Consider the following 17,998-nt stretch of genomic DNA (forward strand, 5'->3'; position numbering starts at 1 on the left):
GCGAACACACGGCGGCATTGTGACGTCATCGAACGAGAAGCAGGCAAAGTCGTGGTGGTTGTGATCGGCTGCACTTTGAAGGGGGTTCCCTCTACAAGCGGATTATTTTGGCTCAACTGTCCTCCACCTTTCCCTGGATGAAATGGGAGGGTGTATTGGAGCACACAGAGACAACGGGCCACCCTCTGGAGAATCTTCTGATGTCACGGGTAGGCTAAAACATTGGCTATATTTCCTGTTTGTTTATGATCCTTCCTTCTCTCAGCTGAGTTGTTGATTGTAGCAGCGCTCACCATAATTCACACTTCACAGCCACAAAAAATATCTCTTCTTTATTCTTCTTCTTCTGAAATACCTTACCAAAGAACACAAATACCATTAAATTCCCTAACCCTATTTATTTTTATTTATTCCAAACCTATCTCCATATACACACACATCCACATTTAATTCATTTATTTACTTGTACATTTCTGTCGCCGTATTCTCGTTTTTTCTTCCATCTGCTCTCTTTCTTATCTCCTCTAAGTGCTTTTTCTAGTGTTTAATTAACCACCACTGCTGCACACGCTTCAAATTTATCAAATTTTATCTTTTAACTGAATAACTAAATAATAAAAGGGGGGCAAAAAAGCCACCACATTATATTCACAACTCGTTTAATGGTTTCACCGTTTTAGTAACAATGACTGAAAGGACAGCAAGTTGCTTGTCTCTTCATACATACGTGTCTCTCATGTCGTTGCTTCTACATTTATATCATCATATCGTATCACATCTATAAGACCATGAAATATCTCCACAACTACAAATATACACAGATTTAGTTAAGACTAAACTAAGCTGGCTGCTCTCCTATAAAACCTCTTCCACGCTTCGAAAATACAAGAAACACCATCATTACTTCCTACTTTACTGCCATTTATTTGTTTTATTTTCCCCGCATTTTTTATTTTATTTATACTTGATAGGATTTTATTTCCAGAACCAAAGAAATATTTACTTCAGAGAATAAAAAAAAAAAGATAAAATTGCAAAACAATGAGATTAAATGAAATAATATTAAACCCCCAACCTTGGTGTTACTTAATGAGACACTGATCAACTTAGTGTCTGCTTTACATCGATATTTTACCAATTTCTCTACACGCATCCTATGTCTGCAGGTCTGACTGGCTGTTTGCAGTTTTAACATTTTTTTTCACTATTTTCGGAACAATTAAAATTTTTTTTTCATTGTAATTCATTATATCTCTTTCCTTTCTAATTAAGCACCACCTTCTAGAAGACCTGTCTCTCTCTCTCTTTCTCCTTCTCTGCTTTTATGTCCACACAAGTCTGCAAGAAAAAAAGAATTCTTCTCTGTTCTGACATTCAAGAAACAGTGAAATAAAGGAAATAAATTTAAAAAATAACAAAGCTTGGATTCTACAATTTTTTTTGTCTATTGTAAAAGTCTTTTGTGAGCAGAATTGTTGACCAAGTCGAGTAAAGATCTCTTTATAGAACTACAGTTATTCCTTATAGAACTAAACTATTTGACTCGCTTTCATTGAAATTTTCTAACTTATTCTTCTTGTGCCATACATTGAATTAATTTTTTTTTCTTTTTTCGGTTTCCTTCTTTAGGACTATTTTCCATTTGGGAGAAATTACTATTTCCATAGTTATCAAATCATCCACCAATTTTTTGTTATCAAATCCTCCTCTTATTTTTTCTGATATAAAATTCTGCATGATAAACTCTGAATATTATTATCAGCATGTGTAGAGCATGTTTGCCCTAAATCGGTGCTACAGTCGTCGGACAGCCAGCTTTTGGCCATCGCCGTTGCTTTATTCTATCCCATCCCACTGCCATATTTTGAAAGCAACAAGATCTTTATCCCCTCATTCCTCCTCCTTGTCAGAGCTCGCCACATTTTCTTGCCAATTTTGACTCTGATTCCCACTCTCTCCCTCACACATGCCAGAACCACTGGGCCATTTACTCTTCTGTGATGCCAGCATTCTTCTTGGATAAAAGGGGGAACTAGCATGGCCAAAAAAATCATTGATTGGTATCTATCTCGAACCATAATGTTGCTGCTGAAGAGATGATGTCTGATAAATGTCCTAGCTTATTTACCACTAACAGATTTTTGGTTTGGCATTTTTTAAATGTTTATGCCTTTATATTAGCTCTTATTATATTCACACGTCTTTCTACCAGATTTTTTTCCACCAATATGCACGATATCAGTTTTTAAAAACTAAAACACCATTTAAACTCGATATTATATAAGAAACGCCTTTTATTTTCTTCGTTATCAATCACCCCCAATCGTATAAAAAAAAATTGTTGGCATTAATTTTGGGGGTCTAAATTTTTTTTTTCTCTTTATTTAGTTAAATCTTTTGTTTCGGTATTCCGTTCAGGAACTCAGTGTTTCAGACTTGCCAATAGTTTAGACAAGACTGCAATGTGCTCACACAATTCAACATCCTGTACATATTAAATCCAACTTGAAGAAGCTATAGATAGATGATACATGCATAGATAGATAAATAGATAGATAGATAGATAAATAGATAGATAGATAGACTGACGTAGATATTTAATTAATTTCTATTATTGACCAAGAGATTTCATAATCTGTTGTTTTTGGCATTATACTTCTAATTTTTGTTTATAATTTTGTCATATTTTTCTAAAGAATAACGAGAAAAAAATCTTGGAAGTAAAAATAATTGAGCTTTAAAAGGAGAATTGTGGTTGAAACTTTTCGTTTTGTTTTTTCCTTTGTTATTTTTTTTGCTCTTTGGAATTGCTGTGTGTAGAGGAAGTGAAGAAGAAAAGCACATTGGTCCTAAAAGCATATTATAATGACTCATAATATATAACCTTATGATATAGAGTTCAATTTTTGTATTGTGGACAGTTGTGTTTGTATTTATGCTGTCGTCGGGAAAATAGGCACGTGGGGGGGGGGGCACAAGATACATGCCATTGAAGCTAAGAATTTTCAAACTTAATAATATAGTATATTACTCAACTTTTGGCATTCAAGTACTGTTTTTCTCTCCTTGTTTTACACCTATGTGCTTATTTGTTTGTGTGTATATATACACACACATGCAAACACACAAACCTTGCTGAACTCAGTTGGAAAATTTGAGTTGCTGTGGTTGTTTCAGCCCCAGACTAGTTCTATTCGAAATAATTCTAGCAATGGTCATTCTCTCTTATTTCTGAATACCCTATCCAAGACTACATTATGAAATGTTTTTGCTTTCTTTTTGTTTTTCTTTCTTTCCGTTTTAAGATAAAATGATGTGTTTATAAGGGAGGACTTTTGTGTGCTGTTTCCAGCAGGTGGAAGGGGCGCATTCCAACCACCCTTCACCTTCTTGGCTCGGTTGATGAAAGAGAGAAAGATACCAATAAGTTTTATTCAATACATACTGAACCAATATGAATTCTTGTCATAATATCGATTCCCAACATTGGCACAAGGCCACACGTGCGGGGGAGGGTTTCGTGAAGCAATAACCACAAACAATACTTACGAAGACATAAATGCAGTTTAGTGCCCTCCCTCAGTTTGCCTCCTCCTCCTCATAACTTCTTCGAAAAATGCATATATTTTAATGAAATTTGGCAGAGATATGTTATCGATGGTGTAGGTTGCGATTAAGTTGACAAAATTTCTTATTATTATTAAACCAGAATCGTTAGCATGCCGGGCAAAATGCTTAGCAACATTTCGTCCGTCTTTACATTGTAAGTTTAACTTCTGCCGAGGTCGACTTTGCCTTTCATCCTTCGGAGTCGATAAAATAAGTACCAGTTACGCATTACTGTCAATGTAATCGGCTTTCCTCCTCTTGTGCTAAAATTTGAAATCATCATCATTATTATTTATTATTATTTCTCTTTTTTGTGAGGACGACTAAGCGAACCATTTTTTTCTTGCCTGCAGATTTCCTCGTAACTCTCTTTAAAACGCATGCCTTTAAATAACATTTTGCTGGAATATGTTTTCGGGCGTATCGATTATTTAATGTTGATGTTTCAAACATAACTAAAACGGAAGGGGAGAAAAATACGCGGAAAATTACCTGAAACTTCACATTTTTTCCTTCTTAAATTTAATCCACATAATAACCCCACGCAAATCTCATTAAAAGTATGCGTTTTTCATTAAGTTCTGAGGAAACGGTCAAAGGGCACCAAGTTGTAGCTATGAACACACACGCACACATTTCCATCCTTCATCATCGTCATTTTAACGTCCACTCTTCCATGCTGGAATGGGTCGGAAGAAGTAAATTGAAGCAGGTGCTTTTCCTGTTGCCATCCCCCACCTGTTTCCAAGCAAGGTAATATTTCCCCTCCATGGCCAGAGAGAATATTGAAAATGAACAACACTGCTTGTATGACAGTGATAATCATTTACAACTACCATGTGATGTTAGGACAAGGACACACGCATACACACAAAGTTTTCACCTTCCAGATCCAATCTCAACGTTTTGGTTTGCCCAGGGCTGTGGTTATAGTAAATGTGCCACACAGTGGGACTGAACCCAGAACTATGTGGTTGGTGAACAAACTTCTTTCCATACAACCATACCTGCACCTCTGTGTGTGAATGAGTGCATTGTCATCAGTTGATGTCTGTTTTTCATGCTGGCTTGGGTTGTGCAGTTTACAGGAACTGGCAATGCAGAGAACTGCCCCAGGCTCTGTTGCTTTGACACGGTTTCTACAGTTGGATGCCCTTCCTAAAGCCAACCACTTTACACTGTGTACTGGGTGCTTTTACATGGCACCAGCACAAGTGGGGTAACCAAGTGACTTGTATTATGAAGGCCATTCAGCTAGGACAGGGAGTAAACACTAGCGACATAGACAAAACAGTGTGTGAAGGAAAGCAAAAAACATCTCATAATTTGACAGATGGAGGTATGGCTTAGTGATTTCTACCAAGTTTAGTTATTTTTTTTATATATATAGTGAATTAGTCATTCCCAAAGTTTCCAAAGACAGGAGTACCTAAAACTTGCCTGTTTTCTACCAATGTGACAAAAGATATAAACACACACACACATACACATACAGGACAGCCTCCCACGTGGTTTCTGCTTAGCAAATGTATCTCAGAAAGTGTTGGTGGACCAAGAAATATACTTGTCCAAGATGCTGTACAATGGAGTCAAAATAGGAACCAAAGAATTCTGAAGCATAATTCTTTGCTACGCAGCCACAACTTAGCCCAAAGTATTTTTATTTTACCAAATTTGGAAGGATGGAAGACAAAGTTGACATCAATCACCGATGCCATCATGGAAAAACAGATGTTAAATGATGGTCGACATCATTTTGTTTGACTCTCTTTATGGTTCTGTTGTTGTTTAGTCCAGGTCAACCTTGCATCAAGCAAACCTTATATCGGTCATTCCAGCCATGATCATCCTGTCTTTTTCTTATATGCAAGGAATTCTGAACCACATTATCTAGTGAGCTCTTTTCTAAGACAGCAGGGATGCAATATAAGGGAGATTTAACTGCTATTTCTTGCTGGTTTACTGACCACATAGAAGCTCCCTTGTCCTGTTTCCCTGCTGCTTACATCAGACTGCATTCAGGTCTTCTCTTCTCCACCTACCCGCCCTACCTCTGCAATAGTTCTCTCAGAATAAACTACTCAGAATTTCCTACCACCACCAATTCCAGTTGAGTATGATTTTAGTCTTGAAAATGTTTCAGATCTCTAGAGTTGACTAATGCAGATGGAATTCCTCAAGTTTGGTCCTTCTTATGTTTCTAAAGTTTCCTGTTAATCTCTTGTATCTTTTACTTGTTTCAGTCTTTGGACTGCATCCCATCATGGGGCTCTGTCTTTGAGGGTTTTGTTCAAATTGGCTTCAACTACAGCCTCCAGATGACTTCAGAATCTCCAGCAACTCTTCTGAACGGTCTCCTTGTTTAAGTTGGTCAATGCTGCCATAATCCTTGCCTTCAGTTCATCTTTGTTATTACAAGGAGTTTTGTTGGTCCCTTTCTCAACTGTGCTCCATACAATAATGAAGGGAGTTGAAGTCTGGGGAGTCAGGTGGCCAGATGTTATGGGGTGGTGTGGTTGCAGAAATTGTCTGACAGCCAGGACTAGGTTCTCCTGCCTGTGTAGCATAGTGCAGAGTCCTGTTGCCAGACATCGGGTCTTCCAGCAGCCACCCTCTTCACCCAGGACAGCACTTGATGTAGGCCTCTGTGTTGATACTGAGGCCGTGTTTGAAGATGAATGGAGACATAACATTGCCATCACTAGTGACCACTCCAAACACCATAATGTTGACTGGATGTTTGATTTTTATCACTCTCGGTACATGTCCTCAGATTGACACCCAGACACTCTGAAATATTCGTGGTTGGAAAGCAAACTTCTCAATTATACAGCCATGCTTATACCAGACTTGTGCCTCAGAGGGGAACTTTCTAGGTACAATGCCATGGTCATTCATGACTGAAAGGGTCTTTACCCTTTACACACACATACATACATATACACACACACACACACACAATGGGTTCCTGCTGTATGCATCTACCAAATTACCTCACAAGTCATCAGTCACTCTTGGGCTGTAGTAGATGACACTTATCAAAAGTGCTTTGCAGTGGGACCAAACTTGAAACCTGGTTGTTGGAAAGTGAACCTCTAACCACACAGCCATCCTTGGAGTTTTAACTCCTTTTATTGAAGTCCATAAACTAATACATTAAACTTAGTGTTTTGTTCATACCCTTAAAATATCTATTTAACCAATAATCTATCCATCCATCTTCTCTGCCCACTATTCCTGCAAGGGTCGTGAAGGTAGAATCCTCAAGTATGACCAACTGACATAATGGATATTATCCAACCCTCTTGCACATGATGTACTCCTATGTCTCCTGTCAGTTATCTTGGCTTGAAGAATCAGTCTTGTGCTACTTTCCTGTGACATTCTAACCTGTAGTACAAAAGCTGTGCCCAAGAAGTAACAGGTCAACATGGAAAGACATCCTGATCTTCGAGCTATGCACCCCCATTGAGTAACTGCTATGGAGAAGGTGCTTGAAGACTGTACTGCTACTACCCTCCCAGGAATAATGGGTGGCAAAACTGGATGGATGATTTATGATAAAGCTTCTTTATAAACTGAGCCTTTCGGCAAGCTGAGTTTTTAAACTCCAAACTGAGCATTGTAGTTGAAACACTGACCAAAGATCTTGCTCTTTTTGTTGTTATTGTTTGGACATTCAGATTTGGGTGTGCTGTACCTTACTCAGCAGATTAGACTAAACATCTGTCTTTTTTTCATCTGAAGAAGATACATGCTTATAATAGGAATTGATTTTTCTTTCTTTTCCAAGCCAAGGAATCTTATGACATGAAGCCAATTCTTTTGTTAATCAATAACTGATGACATAGCTGGACAAATTGATCATTAATATTGACCATCTATTGAAGACTAGAAACAAACTTAAAGAATAACTTAATTACTTGAGAATAGGATGGCTAACTTGTGAAAGGAAATTCTGTTACTCTTCAGATTTTATTCAACTCAAGTATTGCTCGTTCTTCAGATTACAAAAATATGTATGGATGTCAATAAGGGAAATCTTTTGTTTCCATTTCTTATTGTACTATCCTCCATTATATAATCATGTTTATATTCTCACCTGTTTTTAATTTTAATTTTTACACTGAATTTTTTTAAATCTTATATATCATCATCATCATTTAATGTCCACTTTTCCATGCTTGCATAGGTCGTACAGGATTTATTGAGGCAGATTTTCTGACCAGCTGCCCTTCTTGTTACCAACCCTCATCTGTTTTCAAGTGAGGTAATATTTCCCATTGTTGGACATGTTTTTCATGGAAGACTGGAGACGACCAACCTCACTTGTATGACAATGATGCTCATTTACAACCATCGTGTGATGTCCAGACAAAAGTACACACAAACATGTATGTACACATGCCCTTCCTAATGCCAACCATCCCAAGAGTGTAGTGGGTGCCTTTGATGTGTCACCAGCACAGGTATCTTTTACATGGCAGTGGCACAAGTGCCTTTTATATATAATCAAAACAAAAGATTGGAAAATCTTTAATTCCTTGTTACACACGTTTCATAAAAGATAAGAGTTACAAAGGTATAGATTCAAAAAGGTATAGATTGATAAATTTACTCTAAATTCATAAACTGTTACATCTTTCTTTTTTCTGGAATATATTCTCAGCAGTTCTACTGAAGAATATTTATGGCCAGCACTTTAGACTTGGTCTGTCACCTTTTAGGTTGGCTTTGTGATTTAGGTCTGTTTTTCCATGGGTTGGATGGGTCTTTCAAACAGATTCTTGCCATTTATTGCATTTTTTTGACATTTCATTTTTGAGGTCCAACATTCTGGTATCAGTTTTTACCACTTTTTCCCCATGTCTTCCTTTGCCTTCCTCTTCCAAAGTGTCCTGGCATCTCTTTACACATCTTGCCTGTACCAATGCAATCTTCATTCTCGCTCACCACAACTAATTCATCTTGTATCTAATTTATCTATCAGCTCATGTATACTCTGCCATTTGTGCATGCTATCATTATACATCTAGACGAGCATGCTTGCTTTATTTCTTTCCACTCTTTGTTTATCCTCCACATTTAGTGCCCACATCTCGTGTTGCCATGCAGCATCACACTTCAGGCACAAGCATCAAGTTGTCCTCTCTCTTTTCAAAGAGAGAACCCCCTGAACATTTTTCCTCTGTTCTTATTCAGTTAGCTATTCTTTCAGAGCACTGTTCTCCACTGCTACTTAGATTTCCCTGCTAACATAAACTATCAACTACTACAGATTTTGTGTGTGTGTGTGTTTATACGCTTGTTTTGACATGTGATGGTTATAAACAAATATCATCATGCAAGTGATGTTGTTAGTTTCCAGTCTAAGGTGAAAAGAATGTCTGGCCTGGAAATAGGCTTGGGTTGGTGACAGGAAGGGCATCAGGCCATAGAAAATCTGCCTCAACAAATTCTATCTGACCCATGCATGCATGGAAAATAGATGTTGCATCATGATGATTGATAAATATAAACTCCCTATCTAAAAGTTGATAGGGAGTTTGTTTAGGAAATGTTCTCTGCTCTGCCAACAACAGTGATAACATCTAAGTTCATTCATTGGTTGAATTCTATGTCAGTTTTCTCTGCTGGTGAGAATTCATTCAAGTATTTGGAACTGGAGCAGGTATCAAACAGTTAGATGCCTCCTCTAATGGCAACCATTTCAACAAGTATCTCTTTTCCAGCTCAGTTAAAAAAAATAGAAAAATCTGAAGCAAGTGGAATAATCTGCCTTGTTAGAAGAACATAAGACTTCTTTCTTTTCTTTTCTTTTTGACATTTCCTCTTCTTAGCAAATGGAGTTGTGGGCTTTTCTCTTTCTCACTGCAAGCCCTCATGGATATTTAGTATTGAATAAAAGAACTTTTTGAGGCAGGCATCATTTCAGCAGTGCTCTCATAACTTAAATTGTTAGCTAACTTTGTTTCTAAAGGAAGATAGAATGGAGAGGAATTTTGCACGACCCCAGCACATAGGCAAAATGCCATGCAACTCTCGTGAGTTTGTATAAGTTACAAAATATTAGGTGCTGTTGTCTGTTGTAGAGTAGTTTTAACAGCAAGCAGCTTACTGTTGTTAACTCGGGACTATGGGCCAAACTTAATATTAATTATTTCTAATGAAACAAATGGTTTGGGTATTTATCTTTATTAGAATGTTTCTATCAAATGAGATTATAGAGCTTCTGTTTTTTGTATTCAAGGCTAAGGAAGAGCATTTTTGTATCCCTGTATTCTTTGGTGTTTTATCCACGACATTAAATCTCTTCTGAATACATTTAAAACTACCGCAATTCTTAGCTCCTTGACCTTATTTTTTACTTCGTTATGTGTCGTAGTACATTGTCTAACTAGCAATTTAAAAGTTGATATGCATCATCTTTTTACATGACTCTACCATACAACCATTTGGAGTACACCTTAGGAATCTTTTGCTTGCCACTAATATCCTTGAATATCATAAATAATATTCTTTTACTATCAAAACTACTTCTACAGAAATATATATATATATATATAATCTGATGTTAGAACAGCTTACAGTTTTTCCGTAGGCTTTCATGATTTACTGCTATAAGCATGCAAACTACCTGCTGTCAAAAGTATCATTTCATTCTGATAATGAGGCCAGGAAAGTCTTGCACTGTTAATGGACTTAATGGGTTTCGGAATGTTATTGATCCAACTAAGCATAATGGAAATATTACGGATCCTTATTAAGAAAAGATCAAACTTAGAATACAGTTGTGTCTTCAATGTTTGTAAGAAAAGCTGTTCCCTAGCTATACATACACACACCAACAAATTTTGTGTAAGATGTGGCTGGCTGTGAGTACAGGGCCAAGATGCATCTCCCTTTCTTGCTAGCCACAGCTGGAACAATTTTCATCATCACCATTATCATTTAACCTCTCTTTTCTGTGTTGGATGGTTCAACATGATCTTGGTAAGTTGCCCTGTGCTCCAGTATCGGCTTTGACATGGTTTCTACAGCTGGGTGTCCTTCCTAACACAACTAACTTGCAAGACAGAAAAAGAACAAGAAAACGACAAAAATCAAAAGCTCCTGCTTCTAATTGGTGAGTGGGGTTGCTGGGCCATGCTAAGTGTTGAAAGGCTTAAGTATGACAGAGTAGTTGGGAAGGTGATGAAGATGGTAGTCTTTAAACTCAGAACATCCATAAGAGATGTTATCTCTGGATGAATATCACAGTAAATTTGCCTTTCAATGATGTATTCAGTTTAAGTATGATACATAGATAGCTGACACGCTCACATACATAGATATGACTTCAATAAAATGTCATTGGTATTATTTTCTACACTAGGTCAACTGTGTAATTTATTTTGACAAAGTATGTTTATAATCTGGCAGAACCTCTCCTTCTGCAAAGCCATTATAATTGTCTCGTATAATTTTACTTTGTCTATCTTTACCATTTAATTTAGTATCGTGTTTATTGTATGGCATGTTCAACATTTGAAGAGTTAATAAAACATATAAAATTGCGTTAACTTTTCTTACTATGACTTTCATATTATTATTTATATGGCCATCTCTTCTGCATCTGAAAGATGAAAGAGCTTGCTTCTGCTTGTCTATTATTTTTATTTATTCTTTTTGTTTTGCATTTGTTAATCTCTGTGTGTGTGTGTGTGTGTGTGTGTGTGTGTGTGTGTGTACACACGCTCACACACTGTTTCTTTTTCTTCCCTCTATATCATTTTTTTTCCTACTCCTACACAGACTTCTCTCCAGTTACAATAGGCTGCTACTGTCTCTTCGTTCTCCTCCCACCCCTTTCTCTCTTTCTCCCTCTCTCTCTCTCTCTTTCTCCCTCTCTCTCTCTCTCTCATCTGTGTCAATCTTAGTTTATCTCCACATTTCTCTTATACACACAGTCATGTAGGGCAATCGTAGGTGATCCATTTGTTGACATTATTATTATTATTATTATTATTATTATTGCAAGCTCTCTTCTGCAGAACATCAATCCAAAAGCATTGTTTTCTCTGTTGTATCCATACCAACAATGGATTTAGCCTCACTATTTCAGGCGTATCCATGTGTCATGGAATGTGATACTCTTACTACAAAAGCCAAAACGTTACAGGAAATTATTATTATGTAAGATATAATCAAAAATTAAGATTTTTTTTTTTTTTAAATGAAACTTAATAAAGCAGTTAAATTCTGCAAACCAATTTTGTTTTTATTTCCTACATTCCACAATCCATTATGTTTATGCTTCAAGAATTATTAACTTTCACCCATTTGTAATATTTTTGTATCTCTTCCAATCTGTTGGATTGCATTCATCAAAGTATGAGGTACTAATGTAACGAAATGGCAAAATTGTTGAAGTGTTTGATGGAACACTTCACAGTTTATGTTTTAAGTATCTACATGCTGGGTTTGATTCCCACTGAGGTCAATCTTGTCTTTCATTTCTACTTAAGCCCTTTTCACCCTATGGAGCATTGGCCATTGATAACTTCTTGACTCTGGGATGTCTTCTCTGTGTCTCTTCAGTTCTGCCTCTCTATCCCCTCTCCATCTATTTTTAGGGCATCGTTTTTTTCTGTCTCTCTTGTGGGTTCGTGTTTCTCTCAGGGAAAACCTTCCTTTCCCAGGTCTTGTTGCTTTTCATTGGTCTTCAATGCTTTTGTCACTTTGCCTTTTTCTTTGTAGGGGTGTTAAACCTATGCAAATCCATTTTCACTTTTGGCAAAAGGTAGTCCATATTAGCTTAATCTCTATCTTTTGACCTGTCCAATATGATAGGCCCTACCAAGCACTCTGTAACATTGTGGCACACAAGCCACCATGCTGCCAGAGGGACTTGACCTTGTGGTGGTTTCATTCTTCCATGGTCAACAGCACAAAGTACCAATGTAAGTCAGTGGATTGGCTTAACTGTTGGGTAGGGGGGTGGACGCAAGATTCTTTGTGATGTTTGTTCTGACTTCAATGTCTGTATCAGCTCAAGATGGCATCCTTTTCCTCCGATGAACTCAATGGCATGGAGAGAGAAGGGAGGAGTTTGCATGCATGAGTAACCACCAGTCTTCCTCACCTCTGCAGACATAACGAGATGTAGCATGGTCAACCTTAACCAATGGAGGCTTCAATGTGTGCATAAAGTTAACACTGGCTCACGCTTATTGTCCAATCCCCATGGACTGCATTAATATTCCTTGCATTTTCCATTGCGTTGTTGCCATTATTGAACTCATAAAGTAAAATATGCCAAATATGCTCCTTTGTCACTTCCATTATAGCTTTGAAAAAATAACTGTTAAAATTGAACTGCACTCTTCAAAACTTGCACCAAGAATAAGTGCAAGGTAAAATTACAACCTGCTTTTAAAGCAAGTTGATGCAGGTAGTGTTGTTGGTCTCTATTCCTGCTGCAAATGACTGGTAATTTGGCAGCTCAATACATTTTGTTAGATCAGCTTCTTCACATGACATTAATCTGTAGAGGCAAAGCTGGTTCTGTTTCACCCAGCAACAACAAAAAATGATCTATTTTAATATGGCTGAATAACAGCTGAAATACGATTAAAGCAATTAAAAAAAAAAGTTGCCACTATTGCATGTTGTTGTTGTTGTTGTAGTTTGTTTTAAATATTGTTTTTAACTTATATTTCTGAATTCTATTTCTATTATAAAATTATTCAGACTATTGGCTATTGATCTGTATTAATAATTGTTTTTGCTTATTTACTAGTTTCTGTTAGCATAATAAATGTAACATCTTCACCTCTCTCTCTCTCTCTCTCTATCTCTCTCTCTCTCTCTCTCTCTCTCTCTCTCTAATATGTATGTGTATACTGCGTGTGTGTGTGTGTGTATCAAACTTCTATTGCAACTGATGATGTTGACTAATTTTACAGTAAGTTAAAAAATGCAATATATCTAAATGAATTTTGACTCGGACCATCTGTTGCTACTGCTGCTACTACTACTACTTTTGCTATTATTGCCTACTTTTTTTATAAATCATTCCCCCACCTACATCCTCATCCCATACTCCAAAACTAGATGCCATCAGGATCGAATGAGTGAGGCCTAACACTGTCGAGGAAAGATATACACATACACATACACATATCTCTATCTATATTTGTGTGTGTGTGTGTGTGTGTGTGTATGTGTGTGTATAAGTATAACTGAGGAGGAGAGTGGAGTGAGCAAGTCCTTTTATTTCATTGATTTACAATTGTTTCATTGGAAATCAATCTCTTGAACATTGCTATACTATACAATAATATATGCAATTATTGATACATGAGGTGTCATTGACACAATTCCAAATTCGACTCTTCAGAATCATGCGTAAAAGTTATTTGCTGTGGACACTTAAGTTAACAATAATTCATATCTATATCGAGCTGGGTGTGTTTCAATGGTTACATTTACATATTACAAGCCAAACAGAACAAAACTTGGTTGGAGTTGACCAGTGAAGAAGAATGAAGTGAAAAAAAAGAAAAGAAAAGGTTTTGTGTTTATACAATATTTTGAATTATAGTCTTGTCAATACTTTCTGTCTTAAAGGTATTTTAATACTCTTGTTTATCTAATTCATGTGTCATTCAGACAAAGAAATGATCCTAAAATGGAAACCCAGATATTGAGGTGTAATCTTGGCTCTATTCATACAAACTCTTGATTCACCAAAGTCAGCAGCTTCTTCATATAACATTGGAAATGCTTCAGGTCCTCGTTCACTCTCTCTGTTCTGATTTCTGATCTCTCCAGCACACATCTCTTAGATATACCTGGCATATTGGGTGTCTCCTGCAGAAGGTCCAGTCCTTGTTGCAGTGTGGTACTTATGTATCTTAAATACCCTGAGAGCAGAACAGTCTCCTGGTAGGGTCTTCTATGTTGGACAGGTTAAAGGATAGAGGCCAGACTAATGTGGACCACCTCTTCCTAGAGGTAAAAATGGATTTGCTTAGCACTAACACTCCTCACTAGAAGAAGCAAAGTTACAGAAGCATTGGTCATGATTCAAAACCTATGAAGGGCCACCTTCCCTCAAAGGGAAACGTTTGCTGCAGTGCAGCAAAATCTGAAAGGACTGAGTTGAAAAAACAAGGAGAGAAGTAGAAAAGGATGCCCAGAGTTGAGAATGGCGGAGAAACGTCATTGATGGCCTATGCGCCAAAGGGCCTAAGTAAGCAATGTCAGTTGTCCCCACAAGATACAGACTGCTTCCAGTTGCACTGTCCAACCACTTTTAACCTGGGGGTGAATATGAAACAATCTCTGAAGAAGGCAAGAAGCACCAGAAGGAACAACATGCTTCTAAGTAGTTTCTTAATATGCTAGAAATAGAGCTATATCTCCCTCAAACTGTCTTAGAAAAAGACACCTTGAACAATTTGAACTTGGTTACATTGTATTGTTGAAAAAAAAGAGGTTGGTCACAGCTTGAAAACCTTTGGTAATTGGCATTCTTGCTCAGGGATGATCTTGGAGTAAATAACAGCTTGTGATGCCAATCCACTGAGAGTATTTATAGGGGTGCTGAACCTCTTAGAATTATCAGTCAAACTCCCTAAAATCATACTTTATTATCTGAAAAAGGGAAGAATGTATTGGATAACATGAATCTACAATCACTATGCCTGAAAAAAGACAAGACAGTCACAGCTGTAATGCCTTTCATCATAAGCTTGTTTGATCATGGCTGACCTGGGGCTAAATAACGACTGCGTATTATTAATTCAAACATAATCCAACCCCGTTCCATAAATCAAGATTAATCTTAGTAATTATAAATTCAAACTGTAATGCCAAATTAATATATCTTTGGCATTCTATTGTTTGTTCCTTGCTTATCGTTGAAGCCTGCTGGTTCAGATTGATTGAGAAAGATGAAAGGCAAACAAAAGAACACTCATCACAGGCAGATTAATTGCTTACAAACTTCTAGAATTTCATTGTGATTCTGAATTCCTTATATTTACTCCTCTTCTAGTAAATGTCAGCTATATTCTTATCCTTTCATTGAGTGGCTTTTGAAGTTGATTGATAATTAATCTAAAGACACATGTACGTCTGTTCACCTGCTTTTCCATTGGATTGCAATAAACCTATAAGTTTATTGTTTAACTACAGGTCAACCTTAATCCACCAAGCCAACTGGATCTATAATCAAAGTCATCTGTTTCTTAGCAATCTTATCTTTGATTCAAACACATTGTGTCTAGGATTTTTTTTTTCCTGTGATATGATGGAGATTTAGCTACTGTTTCTAGCTCTAGCAAGTCCATCAACCATCTAGAGTAGTGCCTCCCAACCATTTTTTTACCTATGTGTCTTCTACTATAGCCCTAGGTGGAAACTGAAAGAAGCCTGACGTGTGTGTTATCATCATCATTTAATGATTATTGTCCATGCTGGTATGGGTTGGACAGTTTGACTGGGCTGGCACACTGGAAGGCTCCATCAGACTCCAGTCTGATTTGGCATGGTTTTCTACGGCTGGATGCTCTTCCTAACGCCAACCACTCTGAGAGTGTAATGGGTACTTTTACATGCCACCAGCACAGGTGCCATTTATGTGACACTGGAGTGCACTTATGTGCCAATTTGTATGACACCAGTGTATATATATATGTGTGTGTAGATGGGGTGGGAGTTCTGTGTAAACGTGTATCACTGTCCTACAAGCAGGGTTGTTCATTTCCAGTCTTCTGAGGAAAAACTTGTCTGGCCATTAAATATTACTTGGAAGGTAATATTTAATGGTTAGCAATAGGAAAGACATCTAGCTGTAGAAAATCTGCAGAAAGTAGACATTAAACGATGACGATGATGATGATGATTGGCAGTGCCTTCTCATTTTAAACTAATTCCTAACCATAAAATCAAAGTAGCACAGGTGACGACCAAGCTAGTTTAACATTACATTGTATGGTCACAATACAATGCCAGATGTCAGTACCTTAATGATTGTACTTGTGCAAGCCATGGTCACAAAATACACACCAGCACAGCTCTGCAAATATCGTGACACATTAGCAAGACTCTTAAGCAATAGAAAAACGAAAAAAACTTTCTCACTCAGCTTTGTCCAGATATTTTTGGTTTACAGTTTAAACAACAGTCTCCGTATTTGTTGATATTCTCTGTGTTCAAATTCTGTGAAGAAGTGACATGGCCAGGTGAATATGTTGTTGATTTTCCTGGCCAGTTCTTACTGTATGTCAACATTCGGTTTTCAATCAATCTTGTCTTGTCCCATTTGAAAATAATTATCATTAACACTAATGGTTAATTGGGGAGTTATTATGGAAGTATATTAAAAATTTTCTTTAGCAAACTATATTGTTAACTATGTGCTCTTCATGCAGAAAGCATCCCTGAGAAGCTTTCCCATGTCACCTTTTTTAAAAAAGTCACTGTTCTCTCCTCCCCCCATTATTGACATATCTCTGCTATACATTGCCTCACTTGTGTATGGCTGAAGGGCAACAATGATGTTCACTCTTCTGGATGTTGCACACCAGAAATAATAAAACAGTTTCTTATGCAGAGACTGGAGACTGTTTTTAGAATCCTTTTGTCATCCAGCAGCTGGAAAAAATGTTAGAATCTCCCAACATTTAATTTTGATAATCTTTACCTTGAGAGTTCATTTCGGCACCATGTTACCATCTTTATCCTCTCTCTCAGCTACTCTAACCCACCCTTATCTCATGCAGGGTAACCATGTACTTCCCTCATAGCAAGACACCTGGTATAAACCTACCCCCACCTTCCCCCTCTCGAGTATTTGTGTTTTGTGTCTGTCTACGAATTTACTTGGTGACTTGTGCCAGTGGTGCCATGTTAAAAGCACCCAATACACACTGTGAAGTGGTTGGTGTTGGGAAGGGCATCCAGCCATGGAACCCTTGCCAGAGTTGACAATGGAGCTCAGCACAGCCCCCGCAGCTCGGTGGATCCTGTCAAACCATCCGACCCATGCCGGCATGGAAAGTAGAAATTAAATGATGTTGATGATTATTGATGATCTGGCAGAATCGTTAGCATGCCAGACAAAGCATTTCAGCCACCTTTTATGTTCTGAGTTCAAATTCTGCCAAGGTTGACTTTGTCCTTCATCCTTTTGGGGGTCAACAAAACAAGTATCAGTTGGACATTGGGGTCGATGTAATCAATTTACCCCCTCTTCCAAAATTGTGCCAAGATTAGAAAGGATTATCATTATTATTTACCTCTATGCAGCGGAAGCAATTTAAGAATCTGACATGATACACACACCAAGAATTTAAATGCCATAGATTATGAAATTATGACCCCCCTCCCCCCCTCTCTC

General features: G+C 37.4%; 1 protein-coding gene across 1 annotated transcript in view; it reads left to right on the plus strand.

The window, feature by feature from the left end:
- Positions 1-3: 3 nt before the first annotated feature.
- LOC106882938 (ubiquitin domain-containing protein 2) overlaps positions 4-17,998 on the plus strand; it is a 50,361-nt gene continuing 32,366 nt past the window's right edge. Inside the window, exon 1 of the mRNA XM_014933782.2 lies at positions 4-209. Coding sequence (XP_014789268.1) covers positions 143-209 — 67 coding nt within the window. The 5' untranslated portion in view covers positions 4-142. The remainder of the gene's footprint in view (positions 210-17,998) is intronic.

This window comes from Octopus bimaculoides, chromosome 18 (assembly GCF_001194135.2).
Source record: "Octopus bimaculoides isolate UCB-OBI-ISO-001 chromosome 18, ASM119413v2, whole genome shotgun sequence".
Taxonomy (NCBI): Eukaryota; Metazoa; Mollusca; class Cephalopoda; order Octopoda; family Octopodidae; genus Octopus; species Octopus bimaculoides.